Source organism: Diabrotica virgifera, chromosome 8 (genome assembly GCF_917563875.1).
Source record: "Diabrotica virgifera virgifera chromosome 8, PGI_DIABVI_V3a".
In the NCBI taxonomy this organism is placed as follows: Eukaryota; Metazoa; Arthropoda; class Insecta; order Coleoptera; family Chrysomelidae; genus Diabrotica; species Diabrotica virgifera.
This window is the reverse complement of record NC_065450.1, coordinates 72,038,624-72,063,140: the sequence shown is the minus strand read 5'-3', so window position 1 is coordinate 72,063,140 and position 24,517 is coordinate 72,038,624. Positions and strand designations below refer to the sequence as shown.

Sequence of the window (24,517 nt, the reverse complement as noted above, 5' to 3'; positions counted from 1 at the left end):
ATTTTAGACTACAGCAGAAATTTTAAACCAAATCTTGAAAAAAAAAATAAAAATCAATAATCCTTCATTTGTCACCATTATCTCCTTTGGGTCTTTGTCGACGAAAAATCCATTGGATCAAATGTTCGTCGACGAATTGTACATTCGATGAATTGTGCATTCGACCAACTGTTTGTCGACCAATTGTTGCCGACTAATTTTCCGTCGACGAAGTGTTCTCGACCAACTTTCCGACACCGGTGTGACTTATACATTATTATGATACATAATTCGGCCTCCAAGTATTGTTTGCTTTGAGTCTCAGGATGGTCATATAGGCTACCGCCGAAATATATAATTCCAGCATAGGGAGACCTGTGATAGCTTCTAAAGATGCTGTTTCTCTACTTTTCCAGACTCCTGTTGTATTTAGAAGCTCTTGTCTTTGTTTAGTGGTGAGAGAGATCATACAAGATTACAAAGTCGTCTTTTTCCACCGTTACTTCAGTACCAAGTACTGAAGTAACTATCCGTTGTATCACTAATGATATTCGAGAATGTATCTTGAAACTCGAAGAAAAGCTTTTTGATTGTGGCTCATAAGACGCATTTGTCGATATGAGTTATTATAAAAGTTCGCCATACAATTTATCATGGCCATCTCTTAACTCTTTCGATTCTTCAATGAATTCTAAAACTTGTTGAGCCTCAGATTCAAGAATTGCTGGACCAGACCATTCCTCCCAGTTAATAGCTTGTCTAGGCTCTCTCTGGTCTTCAAACAACACTTGAGTATATCCTTTCCATACGCATGGATCATCAACTTTCCATCATATTTCAAGAATGTCGTAGGCGCTTCCTTTGTGGTAATTTATTTCACTAGTGAAAGAAAAAAAAAATGAAAAACTTTGTTTTAACTTTCTAGCTTTATTTAATATTTTACATTTAAGGTATACTTAATTAGTCCAAGTAATGAAGCTTAAAATAGGACAAAACCTCGCAATTTTTACAGAATGGATCGATTTGCTTAAAAATTTGAGAATAAGTAGTGGATAGTCCAAGGATCAAAATCTATATGATGCCAAAAGGCGCTTTTACCATGGGGGTGGTTGCCACCCCATGTCAGGGGTGAAAATTTTTTATTATATTTAGACCGCAAAAGTTGGTAAAAACATTCATTCTAAGCAAAAAATGTTCTATACATTTTTTTGATAAAATTAATAGTTTTCTATTTATTCGCTATCGAAAGTGTTAGTTTTATATTAAAAAAATTAATGTTTTTAATCAGTTTTCTGAAAATAACTCAAAAAGTTTTTGTTTTATCAAAACCACTTTGCTTAAAAAAATGTACCTTTTGAAAAAATGAACAAAACCGTGTTTTTAAATTTTCTTTAAGACCAATAGTAATCGAGCTATACTTTATTATATGTTAGGTCTTCTTCAGCAAATGCTAAATACTGTAGTTTCAAAGTCAAAAGACGGGAAAACTATGCATTTTTCGAGGATCACTTGTTTAATCTAATTTAAAGTATTTAAAAATATCTATCTTCAAAAATAAAAAAAAGTCTTTAGCTCAAAAATTAGGTGGCTTATAATGAAAAGAATGTCAGACCCTATATTTTTCAGCGAAAAAGTGATCGAAAGCAAACCCATAATCACCACCCTGATTAAAATTAGTCATTGACCTTATTTCATCTTCTTTACTTATATATTATTAATAGGTTCTAGAAGTTTAACTGGTTTAGAATGATTAGTTTTAAAAAAAATGGAGTCAAAAGCAAATATCGAATTTTTAAAGTTTGGTAAAAAATTCCCTTTTCTTCAGAATAGAAAGATTATCATCAGAGATACAAAAAAATATTTAATACAAAAATTGTAGCTTATTTAATTCCCAAGAATTTAGTTTGCAAAAATTTTCTCTACGGTAAAAATTGAGTGAGCTATTGACAATTAAAACTTGTAATAACATGCAAAAATCACCTTTACCAACCCTTCCAAAGTCACCACTTTTTGCGACTGAGGATTCTAAAAGGATTTGATATTAACAGTCTTATACATCTTGTAAAAACCTACCAAATTGTTGTTTAACAAACTTTCTAAGATAAAAATTAAAAAGGTTACGGTTAAAAAATCAATACATTTTTTTCAAAACAAAAAAAAAAGGAAATTTAATTGGAAGCATAATAATAGAAGTTAGTTTTGCTTTTGCTCATTGGCCTTATTAATTCTTCTTTATTTATGTATTTTTAATAGATTTTAAAAGTTTGACTGGCTTAGAATGATTAGTTTTTAAAAAAATAGAGTTAAAAGCGAATAACGACTTTCTGTAATTTGGTAAAAAATGCCAGTTTCTTCAAAATAAAAAGATTAGCATCAGATATATGAAAAAATGTTTTGATATGAAATTGTAGGTTATTTAATTCCCAAGAACATGGTTTGAAAAAAATTTTTTTACGGCAAAAATTGAGTGATTGGTAAATGAGTATATATCGAAAAACATTGATTTTTTCTATATAAAACTAACAATTTCGATAGCGAATAAATCGAAAAGTATTAATTTTATCAAAAAAATGTATAGAACATTTTTTGCTTAGAATGAATGTTTTTATCAACTTTTGCTGTCAAAATATAATAAAAAATTTCCACCTTTAAGATGGGGTGGCAACCGACCCCATGGTAAAAGCGCCTTTCGGCATCATATAGATTTTGATCCTTGAACTATCCACTACTTATTCTCAAATTTTCAAGCAAATCGATCCATTCTGTAAAAATTGCGAGGTGAAATGCTTCGGTTCCTGGACTAAATCATAAATAATACTGTTTAAAGGTACATTCACTTATAATGGTCATAATAATGATTCTTAATTACATCTGAAATTCTTTCAGCAATCATGTAAACTGTCGCCATTAGATGTCCTCTGGTAATCTCCGGCATAACTCCTGCATCAACTACCCTTAAATTTTTGTAGCCGTGTACAACACAATTTGTATCTACCACAGAACTTGATTCTGAAAGACCCATTTTGGTGGTTCCTGCGGGATGATATTCAGTATTCGTCATATGCCTTAAAGCACAATACCAATACTCTCTGTCGTTATTTCTGAGATGTTCACAAAGTGGCTGAATACTTATAAAAGTAGCATTAATACTTTTGAATGCTTTGGTATCTGCAAGGTTTAAAAGGTATTTAATTCCCTTGTACATCGTATCTAGATCTTCTCCATTTGGATCAGAATAGTAATTAATGTCTATAAGAGGGAAGTCTATAATACTGTTTGATTTTAATGATACTTTTCCTCTAGACTTTGATTTCATTAACGCAACCATTATTGCCAGATCAGTTGAAGCATTATAATTAGTGTATACTTGACTGATCTCATCTCTATAATTAGCCCAGCCTACTTGAGGCCCTAATCCTAAAGGAGCAGAAAAACTTATATACTCTAAATCAACTTCACCAGAGGTGATAAGATTTGAATTAATAAACGCAAGATTTTCTATGCCATTGCCATTAGTGAACGGTGTTTTGCCTTCTAAATATCGGGCTAAATTGTCTTTAAGAGAAGGAATTTGAAACGTGAGATTAGTTCTAAAATACATATTACTAAAAATTGGATGGTCTTGTAGATTTTTTCCCACAGCTGGCAAATTTTTAACAACTGAAATGTTTAGTTTTTTTAAATCATCTTGAGGCCCAACTCCAGATAACATTAATAATTGTGGACTATTTATAGCACCTGCTGATAGGATTACTTCTTTCTTTGCTTTAGCTCTATATGTGGTTCCTTTTAATACAAAAGTAACACCTTTTGCTTTGTCGCAATCTAAGATAATTTTATTTACTGCCGCATTCAGCACAATTTTTAAATTTGGTCTAGATTTTATGTGGTCCAGAAAAGCGTGTTCAGCATTTTGATGCTTATGATCTCTTTGATTGAATTGGATCCTGGACACTCCAAGCTGTTCTTTTCCATTATAATCAATTTCTTTTAATTTTTTTTCTTTATTAGCGTCGATGTAGTTTTGTGCTATAACTGATGGTGGTGAAGTATGGTTTACATATAGTTCTCCTCGGGTTCCGTGATAACCTAAATCATATGGCTTAAATGCAACATACTCTGACTTTTTGAAATATTGAAGAATTTTTTTGTAATTCCAACCCACATTTCCCAGTGCTGCCCAATTGTCATAGTCAGAGGAACTACCTCTAGAATAGATTCCTCCATTAATTGTGGTGGATCCTCCAATGACCTTTCCTCGAGGAAAAACACATTGGTTGTTGTTCATACCTAGAATATACAAAATAATTAATATTGTATACAAAGCGTATATACAAAGTGTAGGTTACAAAAAAATGAGTTACATACTGCAAAAGGAACTGGTGTAAAATATGTAGAGGGAGTAGCAGTTTTCTGAGAAGTAGAGTTGTAGGTTTTAGAGAAGAGCCGTAGGAAGATCTAGAAGAGACAGGTTACCAACGAACTCATTGGAGAAATATCTCCTCCAGAAAAGACGCTTCTACGTAACGCTCCAGTCCAAGAAAGTCCTTTGGTGGAGGGACCAAAAAAGTGGGCTAATACAGGGAAGCATCCTCGTGCCGATTCTATACCGACATATACACCAACCACCAACTCATACACCAACAAACAAGGCAATTTATTTATGCTGATGATACAGCTGTGGCAGCTCAGGGAAGAACCTTCAATGAAGTCGAAGTGAAACTAACAGATTTCCCGGGAGACTTAGCTCTATACTACGATAAAAACCATCGAAACCCAATCCCACAAAACCCCAGGTATATGCTTTCCACCTTAGAAACAAGCATGTCCGAAAGTCGCTGGAGGTGGAATGGCATGGTCAGATGCTGGAACACAACGAGACGCCAAAATACCTTGGCGTCCGTCTGGATAGAACTCTGTCTTACCGATACCACTGTCAAAATGTCAAGAAGAAAGTAAGTGCCAGAAATAATATCATCCGCAAGCTATCTAATACAAAATGGGGAGCACAACCACACACTCTCCGCACTTTTGCCGTAGCATTATGTTTTTCGGCCGCGGAGTTTGGAGCACCAGTATGGGCAAACTCTGCTCACGCAAAGAACGTCGACGTGGCTCTAAATGAAACAGTTCGTATAATATCGGGTTGCCTGAAACCGACACCTATCGAAGAGGTATACCCTATAGCTGGGATTGCTCCACCACCTATCAGAAGGAAGGTCACGTCAGAGGTAGAACGAAAAAAGCAGGAGACGGACCGAAGGCACCCCTTATATGACCACCAAACTCAGCCAAACAGACTAATATCTCGGAAAAGCTTCCTCAAAACATCAAGATTCATTGACGAAGCGCCAGAGACTCGCGGAATACACCTATAGCAAGCATCAACTACCGCGACACATTTTCCTCCCTCAGAGGAAATGGCTTCTGGACACAATTTACCGTATTACACTTGGAAAGCGCTAAACAGACTAAGAACCAGCGTTTCATGTGTTAGAAAAGTCACTCCACCAAGTTTGGTCCCTCCATCGACTGATTCTGGAGGAGACATTTCTCCAATGAGTTCGTTGGTAATCCTGTTTTTTCTAGATCTTCCTACCGCTCTTCTCCACAAATCCTACTAGACAGGATATCTAAAAAGTTATGACCATTCTTATTTTGATATTAATATGAAATAAAAACTCACCATATAAAAAAGTGATAAATAAAGAATTATTAATTTTACATAATAAGGTAAACAATATGTTGTAGTTTGCAAATTAAGTTTACTAGTAATCATTCCTTACACTTAATTTGGTTCGTTAACATGAACATGATAATGATATTATTGCTGGGAAATTCCTAAATATCAATGAGCTAGTTATAAAGATTTTGTATTTATGATTTATTTTTAATATTTTTATATTTTAAGGGGGTAGGCACAAAATCTTGGTCCAGTGCTACTTAAATGCATTCATTTTTTTCGAATCCTGAAAAAGCTAATAAAGATTTTTGGAAAATTTAAAAGCAGAATAGAAGATTACATTATTACCGAGTGACTCAAAGTCCCTTAGAATAAACAAAAGTTTCTTTTGAATGAAATATTTGAAATTCAAAATCACACCAAATTTTCTCATTTTTTTTCACCTCTGTAACTTATTAAAATACACATCAAAGTTTTCACGGACTTTCGACCCTTGATAATAACGTAATCTTTCATTCGGCGTTTAAATTTTTCACAAATACTTATTAGTTTTCTCAGGATTCGAAAAAAACAAATGCATTTAAATAGCATTGGACCAAGGTTTTGAGCCTATCTCCTTAAATAATTAGTGCTAGATAATTGTATAATGATGATATCTTTTGTTTTAGGTAAGTGTGTTTCCACAGAATAGTCCATTGGGTAAGATTTTATATTTTTAATTTTTTGATTGCCTGGTTTGAAATAGTGGTTGAAAATTATGAAATAAATTCATTTTTTTGGATAGGCCACTTTGGAGAAAAATCCCGAGACAGGTCTATTTTTATTTATAAATTATATCACATTATCACATAATAGTGACGTCATCCATGTGGGCGTGATGACATAAAATAAAAAAACTGTTTATATCATAAATAAACATTGCTTTTCGCTTAAATTAAATGTCAAACAGCCACCCACCTGTCTCTTGGCAGTTTGAACATTTAATTTAAGTGAAAAGCAATGTTTAGTTGTGATATAAATATAATATTTTCTAATTGCTGACAACAGTATAATGTACCGGGTGTCCACTTATATTTTCCCCCATTTTAACTGCCTATAACTTCTAAACGGTTCAAGATAGAAATATGAGGATTTCGCTGAAATGTTTTATTATAGTAAAAGTTTTGTCTGAATGGATTGAATTTTTTATATCGCTTTCAAATACGAAATAAAAAATGGCGGATTGTGAAAAAAAGCTTTGTTGACTTTTTTTTAATGGAACACCCAGTATATCTTTTTGTAAATTGAAAGAAAGGTCATTCACATATCTAGCGATATAAAGTTTTTCAAAATCCGTTGTCAAATCACTGAGTAATTAATTTTTAAAATGAGGGGTGCAACGTGGATATCATATACCTAAATAACATAACTGAGCAAAATGATATTATGTTATGTGATTTCCACATTGCATCTCTCATTTTAAAAATTAATTGCTCAGTCATCTGGCAACCGATTTTAAAAATTTTTATATCGCTGGATAGGTAAATGACCGTTTTTTCAAGACACAAAAAAAATATACTGGGTGTTTTAATAAAAAAAGTCAACAACGTTTTTTTTTCAGAAATCCGCCATTTTTTATTTAAAAGCGCTATAAAAAATGGTCATTTACCTAAAAACTTGGAAAACGATCATTTATCTATCCAGCGATATAAAATTTTTTAAAATCGGTTGTCAAATGACTGAGCAATTAATTTTTAAAATGAAAGATGCAATGTGGAAATCACATATTTTGCTTAATTATGTTATTTAGGTATGTGATATCCACGTTGCACTTCTCATTTTAAAAACTAATTACTCAGTGATTTTGAAAACCGATTTTGAAAAATTTTATGTCGCTAGATAGGTAAATAACCTTTCTTTCAATTTACAAAAGGATATACTGGGTGTTACATTACAAAAAAGTCAACAAAGTTTTTTTCAAAAATCCGCCATTTTTTATTTCGTATTTGAAAGCGATATAAAAAATTCCATCCATTCAGACAAAACTTTTAGTAAAATAAAACCTTTCAGTGAAAACCGCATATTTCTATCTTGAGCCGTTTAGAAGTTATAGGCAGTTAAAATGGGGGAAAATATAAGTGGACACCCGGTATTTAAAGTTAACTATATTACATACATTCTTCTTTTTCAAATGAGATACCACACGACCCCTATTCCTATTTAAAAAATCATCGATTACGTCATTACGCCCAAATGAATGACTTCATTATTATGGCATATTGTATATGTCAAAAAATCATAAATTAAAAATAAAAACCGACTTGTCTCGGTCGATTTTTGTAACTTACGAAAAAACTTGTAAGAACATTTTTTGCCCAGAATGGCCCAAAAAATACAAAAAAATGTTTTGTTCTGCGAAAAATCGCTGATATGTAATTCCTCAAGTTCTTTTATTATAACAATCTTATCGACATCTGGATCAACTGTTACCGAAAAAATTCGTGTTCTGTGGGTCAAAATACAAAAAGCAACTTGGGTAAGTCCATCTGAATAAAGGAGGGCGTTGTACCCTGCCTGGCGACAGGACTAAAAGGAGAACATGAAGAAAAATTGATGCAACCTCATAAAAAAAATTATGAAATTGCTTTTTAAATCTATATATTAAGGACTTTTATCAATTCGTTTTTTAATTTATATATTTGAAATAAAGCGCAAACCAAGAAATAGTCGATTAGTAAAAATGGTAATTATATTAATGTCTTAACTGCTATTGTTTTTCTGATGAAAATAAAATTCCTATGTAGAGGTTTTCGTTACACAATAAAAATAAACGTTTACTTATTTAACAAGATACTGACCTAGACAACATGTTGTTTGTGGTGTTGTCAAATACCCCCAGTTCATATCAGTCTGTTGTAAGGCACCGCTAAACATTGGAACATCACTAAAGGCGTCTGTTCCTCCTCCAGCTTCCAACAGCAAAACTTTCCATGATGGCACTTCTGAGAGCCTATTGGCTAAGACAGAGCCGGCAGCTCCAGCTCCAACAATTATGAAGTCGTAATATCCGAAATCTAAAATACAAATAATGATTGTTGCATTATCTATTACAAGTTTAAGTTAAAATTCATTAAATGCTATTCATAGGATGCGTCTAGTAGCTATAACAAGTAATAAGTAATAACTGTCCACCACTCGCGATCATGTAGAAGACGTAAGTACTAGGCCGGGTCTGTCAGTCCCGACGCCATTATTACCTCTAACGTTAGGTACCACAAAAAGTTAAAATTGGAGAAATGCATTGTCACTAATACATTAGGGGTAACAAAAATTTAACGTTTAACAATGCGTCGTTATAAAAAGGCAAAACGGAATAATTTATTCTAATGTTATCTCCAAAGGATATATTATAGATTAGACAGGTAAAAAGTTAAACAACACTTATTTTGCTACATCTGCTTTGAAAACGACATACTACCAAATACATTGATACCCGTATATTATGCGCAGATTGAATTCCATTATTGCGTAAAACATTGTTTTTTGGGGTCAACCACCGTGAAATTTGCGCGCTATTGTTCTAGAGAAAGGTATTTTTGAGAGCGACTTTTAATTCTCTAGAAACACCTTCAGGCCTGGTATGTGATGCCATAATTACAGTGTTATCAGTAAACTAAGGCAAATATGCAAACAACAAGGTATGAAATTTGCGCATAAATATGCAGTATTTTACCCAAAAATATGCACGTTTATCTAGAAAATATGCACGTTATTAAAAATTTTTTACAGTATCTTTACATGTTTTCTTAATTAACATGTACCTATGTATTTTACAAACTAAGCTTATGTAAATATTTAAGTCTTTTAACAAATAAATTATATTATTTTGAATTGTGGTGACAATAAATTATCAAATGCTGTTCAAAATTTTGTAATAAAAATTTATAGAGTAAGATAAAGGCAGGTTTTGTTTATATTTGATTCAGAGTTGGACTACCATCTCCATATAGCTATTTCAGCATCCTCATGCATCCTCAGTGAAGCTATGCAGTCACAACTCTGAAAGAAACATAAACAATCTGCGTATTTAAGGGAAACCATCGCGATACAATGATTCCAACTTTTGAGACGCAATCTAGCGACATCTCTCGTATTACGAGGAAAACAACGAAAAGCCCTAGATATAAAGTTTACTACTTTTTAATACTTTTTAAACAATTAGAATAATTGAAATAAAAATATAATAAACAATATTTTAAATCTAAGACTTTTCATTAAAGTAAAATTCATAAAAATTTATAGCTTCCATCTGAGTACAAAGAAAAACTTCTTTCGACATCAACTGATGTAACTGGGGAATTTTTCAAATTTACGATAATAGTTGGTTTTAAATTAAGTGGTTCGGAAAATGTCCCAGCTAATACTGATGTAACTGGGGCAGTTTTCAAATTTACCATAACAGTTGGTTTTAAATTAAGTGGTTCGGAAAATGTCCCAGCTAATACTTGAATCACTTCAGAAAGAACCTGGTAACCACTGTTTTTTCCCATAGTTGCTTTAAATTTTTGGAAAATTTTATTTTCAATATGTATTACTTTTAACGTTTTGACAAAATGATTCAAATTCTTTTATTAAAAATGTACTGTCCAACAATGATAATTTGGAGGATTCTAATTGGGTAATAGTTTTCTGAAGTTTAGTTGTTAACGTACCCTAACTTTTTTATTTATTATCCAACATAAGCGAATGAAGAAAGAAAATGTTAAGAAAGCCTGAGGTTATAGTTGGGATTTAATTTCAGTATTTTATAAATGCTACAATATTCCACATGGTGTTACGAACTTTGAGAAAGAAACACAGTCTGATTGGTCCACCCAGTATACAATGAAAATTTATGTGTTTAGCAACAACATTATTACAGCGATATTGCTAAATAACAAGGCTATACAATTTTAAGAAAATCACTTGAATCGGACAATAAATTTAGGAAATTCGAGATATCAAAAGTGACCAATTTTGTGGGCGTTCCCGTTTCTTTTTGACGCACAGTATATATTTTGATTTTATGAATGACTCTAAATTGTTTATTTTCGGCATTTTCAAAGCACAATAATCGTTCACAATTATAAAGACACTGGTTCACGGCTTATTTTACAACAAAAGTGAAATTACCCAAAATAAAAATTTTTGACCTAGAGATATAAACTAACGGATTTTGGAACCCTTGTGTCAAGGACAAAACTATCTACTATAAGCCTATAAATCTTTTATTAGTTACTACATTCCAATACCAAAAATTTGAATACCAGAAGATTATAAAACAAAATAAAATATTGAGATTTCCAAGCTATTTGTTACATGAATATAAAAAGATATGTATATCAATCAATATTTCAAACTATATGCACTTTATGCACACTTATATAAAAATAGGCAAAATTGGACATTTTTGCATTTTTATGCATAATAATATGTAAAATATGCAATATGCATATTTGCCTAAGTCTAGTCATCACCATAGGTTCAACTAGTGGTGATGTGTTTGCATGTAGATTAGCAGTAAATAGCAAGTAAGATAAGACTTGATCATTTCACAGAAGGGGCATCGTGAGTTTTATATTAGTTTCTAAAGTAAGTACTCCTGCCATACTTTTCCAAATGCCTTACTTATGTCCAGAAAAGCTGCACTACAGTATCTTTTGCTTTATTGCTAATTTTTTTTGTCACACGATGTATCTCTTCCACGGTGTCATGTTTGTGTCGGTTAAAAAATTGATGGTCAAGTATTTCCTTACATTTCTCCATCAATTGCTTACGTATAACGTTCTCTAGTTGTTTTGACATAATTGACAGCATGACTTATTGGCATATATGAGTTTAGTTCTTCTGTTTCTTTCCCAGATTTCAGTATCATTAGCGTTTGATCGGTTTTCAATGTTAGGGAAGTAGATTAATCTTAACCCTTAAACGCCAAAGGGTGGATAAAAAATGTCCACCTAATGCGTATTTCCTTGTAACATATTTATTACGTGTTTAAAAATTTTTCAAAAATTATTTATTAAAATTTTATCGAATGTTAATTTGGTTCTACCGATATTTTTGAAAATAAAAGTATGATCTTAAGTTAAATATGGGTGGGCACAAAAAGTACACCCTTGGTAAAACTTGTTAGTAAAGGTTTCTATATTTCTCGTTGGTAGGAACATAATCCATATAATTATCGACGTATAATTACATAATCGACATAATTATCCGCCAATGAGGAGGCTGAAAGGAAGAATGTGGAGAAAATCGACAAATCTGAATTACTTTTACTGACTTGTACTGGTATATTTATTTTGATGTACATTTTAATTTTGTTGTAAGGTTTGTAAATTGTTTATATTAATATTTTAGAAGATGCTGTGTTTATTAAGCAGAAGATTCTTAAGTTTAATCAATTTCCAACGACTCTCAATAAATATATTAGCTATTTTCCAGGTGGACATTTTTTACCTACCCTTGGGCATACATGGAACCTAAAAAAGGTTGGGCGTTTAAGGGTTAATACTGCGTTGATTAGTTGTTGGAGATCACAACCAGATCTTTTCGTAAGGTTCATTTCTTTTTTAAAGAATAAATGTATACAATGTAAGTAACTTACATAAGATGAAAATAAACAAATGAAAGCACGGGTGATGACAAATGTGGGAAAGGAAAAATAATTGAGCAATGTTAAAAATAGGAAAAGAGCTAGAACAAAAGATAAACCGGAAATAGATAAAAAAGAAGACATATTTATGGGAGAATGACTTGTAAGAACCCTTTAGGATGCGGCAACCTTAGGTGCCTATAAAATGGCTACAGCCTGAAGGTCCCGACATATGTGAATAAGTGCACCGTTGCTCTTTACAGTATTCGGAGGGGTCGGGGTTGGTAGATAACAAAATTAAAGAAAATTGGAAAGAAAACGAAGAAGAAAACGAAAAGTTGGACGCCAACCTACCTGCGTAGGATTTTACCTTACCTTAACTGATAGCCAAATTATACTGTAAAGTTATCTGAAATGTAGGTGGATTAAATAAAAAATAAAAAAATAAAGATAATAAAAAAATGACAATCGTAAAAAAATAACAATTATTCGAAATTTATTTTATAAAAAGTCTTAACAATAATATAGCAAAGAAACAAAAAAAACTAAACATAAAATAGTCAAACAAGATAGAAAACACAAACCCGTTAAATATATAAAAAAATTAACTTCTAAACCCTAAAGGTACTATTTGTAGAGAACGCTTATTTATACTACTATTTAACCCAAATTAAATTTAATAAAGACCGAATTAAAAACTATAAAAACTGAACAAAAAAAATGTCGCACTTTAGGTTTTATGTAGGTAGGTACCTGAGATGCTGAGCTCAACAAATTATAGATATTATTAATGATATAAATGAAACATAAACTAAATACACAGACGTTATCATTTTTTTATACGAATATAGCACCAAAATAAAAGGTTTTTGTTCTGTACTTATTGGAACAGTCCACCCACTTTAACTGATAAAATTTAGCAATATCTATGAAACGCTCAGTCTAAAAAAATCGCGTATAACCACCAAACTATTTTTGAGATAAAGTCAAGTCAAAATTGTTGCCTGAGATATGGCACTTTACTTAACCACTTTCCAAATAAATAATATGTTCATGCAAACGTACTGCTACTAAAAGCCTCCACGGTACGGTAACTGACAAACTGACAAAACATTGGGCTTGCAGTGTAGACTGATCCATCCTTTGCACAACCTCCAACAAAGATTTGCTTGTCTTTAAACAAAAATCAACACCAACCAATACTCTCCTCCACTCAATAACCAGAATACTCTTTCTAAATGATCCAGATCATCCACTGTACGACATTTACTTATTTTTCTATAAAAATTGACCAAAAACTTCCACCATCAAAACTGAAAGGCCTCTCGCCTTTTTCAAAAACGTCAAAAGTGACAGTCTTGTTCTCGGCGTCTCGGTAAGTTTGGTTGCATAAGTAGTAGTGTATTTTCTGAGAATAATACACTGCTACAAGGAAACAAGCAAATTTGAGCAAGAAAGCCAAGATATTGATAAGTACAAGTTAGACATTGTTTGACTAAGCGAAATACAATGGAACAGCAGTGGATCGACCCGAATATGAGACCAACAACTAATGATATGTACCGGGAACACAAACGTAAGTGTTAAACAAGAACTGGTAGTGGTAATACTGCTAGCCCAAAAAGGAAGACAGTCTCTCATAGAATGGGTGCCAGAAAGCAATATTTGGACGGGACTGAAGGCAAGATGCTATAAAATAATATAATAATAATAATATGTTTATTAGTTTTCATGCACATGTATCTGTATAAGAATTTTACAATAATTACGTTAATTACACATAAAACAATAAACATCTGGCACTATCCGTTAAAACCAAAAATGGTCGAGCACGGGAATAGTGTGTATATCGTGTAATACATAAAAAAGATAGTAGAATACTGTTACATAAAATATAAATAATTAACTAAGTCTGATTACATCTACATTAAAATTATACTTAAATTTGTACAACGTATTTATATTACTGTCTTTTTTTTATTTATTCTTTTATTCTGATGATGAAAACTATACCCACTTTGATGTTATGACATTCATGTAATGAACACATTCATCAAACCATTTAAAATTATAATAGTTGTTTAATCAATTAAATTTTGCACATAGCCGCGATCCAAATTAACAACATATTTTTTAAATATTGATTTAACCATCATTGGTGAGTTGAGAGTAGTAATATATATTTTATACATCTCAGGTAAGGAATTAAATATTTTTGGAGCTTGATAAAGGATGTATCTTTGTCCTAATTTTTTTTTGCTACTTTCAGTTTTAACATTTTTATTTGTTTTATTACGAGTTTCATATGGGTGGCATAGTTTATGAAGTATATGTTTTTTGTTATATATGTATAGTAATATTGAATACATATATAGTTTTCTTGTATCCATTACTTTTGCTTCAACAAATAGAAGATGACTTGAGTATGTGCGTTTTTTATGTAATATTATTTTTAGTATTCTCTTTTGTAATATGTCAACTTTTTTTAAGTATGTTTTTAATACACCACCCCAGCCAAGTATTCCGTATCTAATTCTGGACTCAACAAGTGAGTGATATAGTATTTTTAAGTATTTTACATCGATTATTGATTTTATATATTTAAATTTAGGAACTATAGCTCTCAAACATTTTGTTAGTTCGTTCATATGCTTATCCCACCTTAGATGTGAGTCGATAATTATACCCAGATATTTTCTATTATTGGATATTTTAATCGTTATGCTACGTTCCCTGTTATTGATACTTATATGATTAAAAGATGGTAGTGATACTTTATTACTACAAAATGGTATAACAAACGTTTTTTCCAAGTTAATTGTCAACCCTTTATAACTGAACCATTGAATTATTTTAAACATATCTACTTCAATTTTATTTTTTAAATCTTTCCAAGTGTCTGCACTATACAAAATAGCAGTATCATCAGCAAAACTGATTATTTTTCCTTCGGTGTTTATGTTGTATAAGTCATTTACATGAACGTTAAATAGTAATGGACCTAAAACTGTACCTTGAGGTACACCACATTTTAGGATGAGTTGATCACTGTAAGTGTTATTTACCTTCACTATTTGTTGTCTTTTATTTAAGTAACTTTGAATTAACTTATGTGTAATTCCGCGCACTCCGCATGCTTCCAATGCTTCCAACAGTTGTGGATGGCTTACCGTATCAAACGCTTTCGCTAAATCCAGAAATACACAAGCAGTAGGTTTATTTTTGTCAACTCTATCATATATGTCATTAACAAGTTCTGTAATTGCATCACTTGTAGAAATACCTTCTCGAAAACCAAATTGTGAAGTTGATATAATGTTATGCTTATTGAAAAAAGTTGTTAGTCGAGTTTTAAGTGACTTCTCAAATATTTTTGTTAAGGTTGTTATTAGTGAAATTGGTCTATAGTTTGAAGGATTACGTTTATCACCTTTTTTAAGAATAGGAATTATAACAGTTTGTTTAAACTTATCCGGGCACACTCCAGTTTCAAATATAAGATTTATTAATTCAACTAATGGCTTTTTAATTTTTCTATTTATATTTATTACTGTTTCAGCGGTTATTTTGTCAATTCCCGGCGATTTCTTTTTCTTTAGGTTTTTTATAATGTTTTCTATTTCACTTTCTGAGACTGGTGTAAAATATATGGAATGGTTTGAAGATTTATATATAGGCGTATATGATTGAGGTGGTATTATTTTTCTAGCATATGTTTCTCCAATTTCTGTGAAATAACGAACAAAAGAATTTGAGATTGTAGTATTTTCTTTGGTGATAATTCCATTTTCTGTGAGTATTTCGGGAATATTTCCTTCTTCTTTTGTACTTTTTAAATTTTTTATAATGTTCCATAAATTCTTAGATACATTTTTATTTTTAAAGATCTGATTTCGGAAGTAATCTCTTTTATATATATATAGTGGCTAAACACCCCTTTAGGGGTTACGCCGCTTACGCTCTCTAGATCTATGTTTTGAGGTAGATCAGTCCTCATGTTCGTTATTTAATTTTCTCTGTTATTTTTCTCCACTCTTTCCTGTCTCTGGTTTTCCCTTTCCAATGTCGTATGCCCGCATTGTTGAGATCACTTACTACTTCTTGTAACCATGTAGATCTTGGTCTTCCACGTCTTCTTTTGCCAGCTGGTGTCCATTCCAATATTGAGTATATCGTCGTAGTTGATCCGGATCTCCATATGTGTCCTAGCCATTTTGCTCTTTGCTGTTTTATTTTACATACTATATCCTCCTCAATTTCTTCCAGTAACTCAAGGTTCGTTCTTTGTCTAAATTCATTGTCATTTATTTTTATTGGTCCTAATATTGCTCTTAGTATTTTTCTTTCTTGTATTCTAAGGTTTTCCTCTTGTTTTTTTGTCATGCTAAGAGTTTCGGCTGCATACATCATCGTCGGTCGAATTATTGTTTTGTATACTTTCATTTTTGATTTCTTACTCAATAACTTATTTTTAAGTAATTTTTTATTTGCATGGAAGCTCTTATTTGCTGTAATAATCCTTTCTTTGATTTCGGTTTCTCTTTCTCCATTGTTTGTTATTAATATTCCTAAATATTTAAATTTTTCGACTTCTTCAAAAGTGTATTCTCCTACTCTAACCTTTCTGTTTTCAAAGTTTTTGTCAAATCTCATTATTTTGGTTTTCTCTTGGTTTATTTTTAATCCCATTACTTTTCCTTCTGTTACCATTTCGTTTAACATTCGTTCCATTGTTTTTCTATTTTTTGTTATTAGCACAATATCATCAGCGTATGCTATTATTTGTCCTTCTCTCGTTCGGAGGGTGCCTTTGTTGATCTTCCTGACGACGTATTCTAGGGCAAGATTAAACAGAGTTGCTGATAATGAATCTCCTTGTCTCACCCCTTTATTGATGACAAATTCTTCTGTGTCGCCTACTTGAGTTTTTATACTAACTACAGTTCTACTCATTGTCATTTGTATTAATCTTCTTAATTTATGTTGTATTCCCATTTCTTTCAGAGCTACCATTAGTTTTGATCTATTTATTGTATCAAATGCTTGTCGAAAATCTATAAAAAGCAGTTCAATTTCTATTTTATATCCATGAGCTTTTTCCATAATTTGTTTAACTGTATGTATGGCATCTGTTGTAGACTTTCCCTTAACAAATCCGCATTGATAGTGTCCTATGATATTCGTGGTAGCTTCGGTCAGTCTTCGTTGTATTAAGGCGGACATGATTTTATATGCTGTGTTTAATAGCGTCAGTCCTCTGTAGTTTTTACACATCTGTTGATCTCCTTTTTTATGAATCGTGATAATTTGTCCTTTGTACCATTCTTCCGGCATTTTTTCTTCGTCCCATATGTCTTTTATTAAATTGTATAATCTATCTTTTAATTCTTCACCACCATATTTTATAAGCTCCATATTGATACAGTCCGATCCTGAGGCTTTACCATTACGGCTGCTATTAATAATTTCCTCAACTTCCTCTTTTGTTGGTATTTGTAGCTGGTTTTCTAACATCATTGTCTCTTCTCCTCTGTTTTCATTTAGGTCTTGATCTTGTTGTTCTGTTAATAATTCTTTAAAATAGTTAGTCCAAATTTCTTTATACTCTTCATCGTTTTCTGATACTTTTCCATTTTTATCTTTTATGCTTTTTATCTTTCCTTTAAACGTTTTGTTCTGCTCACTAATTTTCTTATAGAATTCTTTTGTGTTTCTGTTCTTACTCTCTTTTTCTATTTCTTTTATCTTATCATCCAACCACTCACGTCTAATTTTCCTTATTTTTTTCTTACATGCATGCCTTATTATATTGTATTCTTCCCTATAATCCTGTCTATTTGTTCTTATCCACATTTGTCTAATTTCTACCTTCTTTTTTAACATTTTATGGCATTCTTCATTATACCATTCTTGTCTTTTTTTGTTTCTTTTTATCCCTACGTGTACTTCCGCTGTTTCATTTATACATTTTTTTATATTTCTCCATTCTGTTTCTATATCCTTTGTAGGTTTAGATTGTTCCTTCAGTTTTTTGTTCATGTCATCAGCATATTTAATCCTTATGTCTGGAGTATTCAGTTTTTCTACGTGCCATTTATTTTTTGTTGTCGTGTTTTTTAGTGTTCTTTTGACTTTTTGTCTTACTTTTGCAGTCACCATAAAATGGTCTGTGTCTGCATGTGCACCTCTGTAGGACCTCACGTCTGTTACCGATGTTTGCTTCCTTCTTGTAATCAGAATATGGTCTATTTGTGACCATGTTTTTTGGTCTGGGGAAATCCACGTCACTTTATGGTATTTGGGATGTTCGAATTTTGTACTAACGATAATCATATTGGTACTAGATGCTAGATTACATAATCGTTGGCCATTGTCGTTAGTTTTTTCGTGTATTGTGTGCTTACCTGCTACTTGGTTAATGTAGTCTTCCTTACCTATTTGGGCATTAAAATCTCCCATTACCAGTATTGTGTCTTCTCTAGGTAACTTCTCCATTTCTCGTTCGAGTTCCTCATACAATTTGTCTTTTTCCTCCGCAGTAGCACTTTCAGTTGGGGCATATACGTTTATGATTGATAGTAATCTCTTTTGGTGCTTTTTATTAATTTATTGAGATATGTTCTGTAATTATGATAATTGTTTTTTTTTTAATTATATTTTCTGGATATTTGATGTATTTGTGATATAGCATTTTTTTTGTATTTATAGATTTCACCAGTCCGTCAGTTATCCAAGATTGGCGCTTTAATTCATGTTTTCTGCATTTTTTACATAACTGTTCCTTTCAATTAGTTCACTAAGAATTTTGCACAGTAAGTTACATTTAGTATTAACGTCTTTCAAATCATTATACTCTTTCCAGTGATAGTTTTCTAGATCATTATTCAGTTTTTTATAGTTTATTACTTGATATTGTTTAACGATTTTATTATAATTATGTTTTAGATCAAGAGGTATGCACATAACAGTCGCTTTATGATCGGTTATACAAGTTTCTGCAACGGCTGCTTTAGATTCGTGACTATTCTGTTTTATTACTTAAGAAAAATATGGTCCAAGCAAGTTTTGGAATTACCTTGTATTCTAGTATATTTATTAATCATGGATTCAAAATTGTAGTCATACATTAAGTTCAGATATGCAAAGACGTTCTCATCAGAGTTGTCTTTAATATTAATATTAAAGGTATTGTTCCAAATACTGAAGAAATTCTTCCACATTGGTAGAAGGAGAACGATAAATACAAGTGACTAAGCATCGTTTATGATTTTTGAGCGTAATAAATATTTGTATCACCTGACAAAATCATAGTAGTAAATATATATGTTCCTACAAATAAAGACGACGAAGATGTTAAGAACAACTACAAAGTATAATACGATTTATCTAACAATAAAACACTGAAAACATTTGTTTTCTATACTTTCACAAAATTTATAATAACCATGTACAGCTGTTTCGGCAGAGTGCCTTTCTCAAGTGATTTAGTTTACTATGGGTTTGCCTTTTTAAAGTCTTTAACTGAAACGGTTGAGGTTGAGGTTATGAGCCAGCTTGAAACAACAACTTCTAAACATCCCGTATTTCAACAGTTCTTATATTGGTGGAGATACGTGGATGATATACTAGTATCGTGGATCTAGTATGCTTTACAGGAACTAACAGGCAGCTTGACCAATTTCTATCATACATTAATTCACTTCATAGTAATATTGAGTTTACAATAGAAACAGAACCGAATAAGTCCATAAACTTTCTAGATGTAACAATTACCAGACTACACAACAAACATGAGTTCTCCGTATATCATAAACCTACCCATACTGACACAACTATACACAATTCATCATCCCATCCTACACAACACAAATTAGCAGCCTACCATAGCATGATACATAGACTGACAGAAATTCCCATGTCAAAAAATAACTTCGCAATAGAACTGAACATCATTAAACAAATAGCAGTAAACAATGGCTATAACTATCAAACAATTCATAAAATTTTAAACCAAAAACTCCATAAGAAAGCCCTGAAATTAGTCTATCCACCACCACAGAAAGAACCCAGTACCATCTGCTCTGTCACATATACTGGCAAGATAACAACAAAAATAGCCACATACATAAAAAAGAAAGGAATAACACCAGCTTGCAGAACTAACAACAACTTAAGCAAATATATGAAGAACAATAAGAGCCGCAAGAGAAAACAACTACAGAGTGGTGTCTACACACTAACTTGTGGTGACTGTCCGAAAATTTATATCGGTCAAACTGGCAGAACCTTTGACAAACGGATAGCAGAACACAAAAGGGCTTTCAACAATAGAAAAACAGACACTTCTACATACGCACTTCGCCTTCTAGATCATAATCATTCTTTTAATAAGGAGTTTCAAATTCTGCATATCCAAAATAGAGGCCTTAAGCTATCTTTATTAGAATCTGTGGAAATTAACAAATTAAAAAAGAATGTGTGTGTACTTTGTACGCACGTAAGAAGTTATACTTCTATTATATGATTATATGATTATAAACGAAATTAATATACTTTTTATTTATATTTTATTTAAATATTAAATTAATTTATACTTAATACTTCTCAAACATTTTTATTAAAACAGTGCCAAAAATTAAAATAATAAAAGAATAAAACACACACAAACACATTAAAATGCCACAAATGATTTCTGAACATTAATTGTCGGAAAAATTTTTAACTAAATACGTATTTTCTGAAAATAAAATTATATAATAAATATACTTACAATCATAAAATGTATAAAAAAAAATAAAAAAATAAAAGTTCTATTGGGATTCGAACCAACTTACCACGCGGCTGGTATTTGCGTTGTATTGGGATTCACCCGCATTAAAACTGCACCACAGACACAGCTTGTCATTATGTGCGAAGATCGTCTAACTAAACAGATTAACCTTTTGACATTTTTAACTTATGTAAATCAAATTATTTTGATTTTGAATTCAAATGATTTCGAATTGAAAAAATACAACAAAACATAGGGTAAGAAGACAATATATTAGGTGAATATTGATAGAAATTTTGATAGTAATCAAATTATGTAAAAAAAAAGTATTACATACTACTTATGTATTTTGGTAGGTTCAAGGTAGGTATCGGAGCCCGTATAACGACTAATAAATTTCGCAATCACTTGCGTCGTGCAAAGTGGCTATGTTCAAATATCATAACAAAATTTGATCAACTATTTATAAAACACTTACCAGTGAAAGATTCTTTAGCTTTGAATAAGCGAGATCTGCGGCACTCATACTAGGCACAGTTTGATGAGCTTTCACATTGGCATGCAACAATCATCTCTTCTATGTAAATAAGTCCAAAAATATAATATGAAAACTATTTAAAAAGGCAGTATAACCATTAACTAACTTTTTGTTTGTTGTTTCTCTTCCTACAAATTTTAAAACGCAACAAGCATACATTATAACCAAACACAGTCCCACAGCTGTGCCACAGCTGCCATATTGGATAATTTTTGTCATGTCATTTGAACATCCAATCAGAACAAAGTTATAATGCGCATGCGCCCGGTCGCTAGGTTTTCCCATATAAAATTTCACCGTCATTACGCCCGTAAAGAAGTATAACTTCAAAAATACAGATATAATTCTGAATGACCAACTCGAGACAAACAGCTCCCCTCTCCTCAACCCCTTCAGTTAAAGACTTTAAAAAGTCAAACCCATAGTAAACTAAATCACTTGAGTAAGGCACTATGCCGAAACAGCTGTAGTCACATAGTTATAATAAATTTTGTGAAAGTATAGAAAACAAACGTTTTCAGTGTTTTATTGTTAGATAAAATGAACTTTCATCAAGTAACTAATCTTAAAATAGTCATCGATAATACAGGCCATGAACAAATGATGGGAAACGAGCAAATAGAGAAGCTAATCGACAATGGAAATGGGTTAATCGAATTTTACGAACAAAATAAATTGGTAATAGGTCGAATTGTCAAACATAAGCGAATACATAAGGAAACATGAACATCACCAGGAAGAAGATACGAGAACCAAATAGATCACATAACAATTATTGAATATAAATGGAGAAACTGGTTACAAGATGTCAGTAACTTAGAGGTGCTGATGTGGTGTCAGACCACATGCTAATCAAAGTGAAATTCAGAATTAAATTAGCCAGAGATGAATTAAAGAAGGAACCAATACAATTTTGGTGCCCTAAAACATGAAAGTATAAGAAATAAATGCACTGAGAACCTGGCAATTTACTAAACTATGCCACAATAAACTAGAGAGGCAGTCGAAAAAACACGGAAGCACATTTTTGCCAAGAAAAACATAAGCGCCCAATGCTTCAAAAGGAAGGATGGAAATAAAAAAAAGAGAAAGGTCTAAACGATCTGCGTCAGTAATATAGATATGTATAATATTAATATAGTTTTTAAAATCTGGGTTAATGTAAAAATTAATTGATGATGAAGATAATGGCAGCAGTATTATAACTGACAAGGGAGCTATTTAGTCACAAAATTCTTCAATCAAGTCATCATTAACATGATTAATAGTTATAGTATACTTGCTCTGCATTTTCCCTTATTCGTTTCTATTGAAGGATGAACACCAGTTTTTACAACTTTCTTTGGCTTTTAATTTTAGATTTTTTTTTGTTTTAACCATTAATGCTTTAATAATTTAGTGTTTAAAATCTCTGTTAATGTAAAAATCAATATGTTTTTCCTTTAGTGACTAGAATGTTATCATAGCTTACAAAAGAAATTAATGAATCTTTGCTTACCGTACACAGTCGAATTATTAATTCGAAATAATCTTTCATTATTTGTTGGAACTTTGTACGCCTGTATCTCTGCTATTCTTGCGGTCACATATTCGTAGAACTGGTCTAGATTTTCCGTCACAACGAACGGTATCAACAAACACAACAAGAGTATTTTCATAGGATAGTGCATTGTTAAAATGGGTTAAAGGAAGGTGCAACTTTTAAATTTATACTGAAAATTCCCAAGCCCAAATATAAATATTTATAGTCGAGGAAATGAAGCTGAAAAAATGGCAAACCTCGCAATTTTTTCGTCCACCATCGATTTGTACAAAAATTTGGGATTAGGCTCATTACACCCTCTAGTTCATTTTCTATAATGAGCCGTTGTACGCTTTTGGCTTTGTAAGGGTGAAAACTACCCCTAGTAGTAAAAAATTATAAAATAACATTTTAAACTTTAATATTGTCAACATTTGGTTATTATTCGTTACATAATGAATGTTTTATGCTTTAAGATATACTGTTATAATATTTCAACCCTTAAAACCACCCTTGTTGGAGCTATATATAAAAAATTTATTTATCCTAAAAGAATAATTTCGGCTTGCATCGATTTACATAAAAATTTGGGATTAGGATCATCTTACCCTGTACTTCATATTCTATATCATGCTTAAGGGCGTTGATTATTTTTAGGGGTGTAAACAACTCCTTATTGTCAAAAATTATATAAAAACATTGTATACTTTAATATGGTTAAAATTTGGTTTTGATTGGTTAAATAATGATTGTTTTATACTTTAGGATATAATATCATAATATTTCAACCCTTAAAAACCACCCTTACTAACATTACAGTTTTTATAAGTAGATATTTTAATAGGTTTATACAGAAAAAAAAGTAGAATAAGAATTACAGAAACATTTATTTACACAAAAATACGAATTTACAAATATGTACAAATACAAATACAAATAGTTTTTCAGTCATCTTCCAGTATACGAACCGGTTCTGTGGTATTATACATACATTGAAAATTATCCAAAAGCGGACTATACGAATTTTTTGAAAAAAAAAATTGGTTTTATAAACATAGCTCCTTCATTTTTGGCGGTGAAAAGATTTTTCAAAAACAAATTTGTAGGATTTTTGAAGAGTTATAAGACTGTGTAAACTAAATTCCGTGAGATCCCTCAGTTTTTAATTAGGATGGGTTTAAATGCTCGAATAAGGGGGTGTTTGCTCGTAAATAGAGGTTTTAAACAGCTATATCTCGCTAACTGTTCACTTTAATGAAAATCCATGTACAAGGGAATTTTAGTTATTAAAGAAGCTACATTTATCACATCTATCATTTTTTTCGTATCTCCAGTATTTTCGGAGATATTTTGAGGTAAAAGGTGAAGAATGGGAGATTCCAAAAAATTAATTTTTCTTTAAACTCCAATTTTTC

General features: G+C 31.5%; 2 protein-coding genes across 2 annotated transcripts in view; one reads left to right on the top strand and one right to left on the bottom strand.

Moving 5' to 3' along the window:
• LOC126889755 (uncharacterized) overlaps positions 1-24,517 on the top strand; it is a 1,061,577-nt gene that overhangs the window by 162,715 nt on the left and 874,345 nt on the right. The gene's annotated exons all lie outside the window — the stretch shown is intronic.
• Positions 887-23,269, bottom strand: LOC126889759 (alcohol dehydrogenase [acceptor]-like). The gene is made up of 3 exons (XM_050658332.1): positions 23,079-23,269; positions 8,500-8,715; positions 887-4,269 (listed from the first exon to the last, which is right to left on the bottom strand). The coding sequence occupies exons 1-3, from the start codon at positions 23,248-23,250 to the stop codon at positions 2,813-2,815; spliced, it is 1,845 nt and encodes a 614-aa protein (XP_050514289.1). The 5' UTR covers positions 23,251-23,269; the 3' UTR covers positions 887-2,812.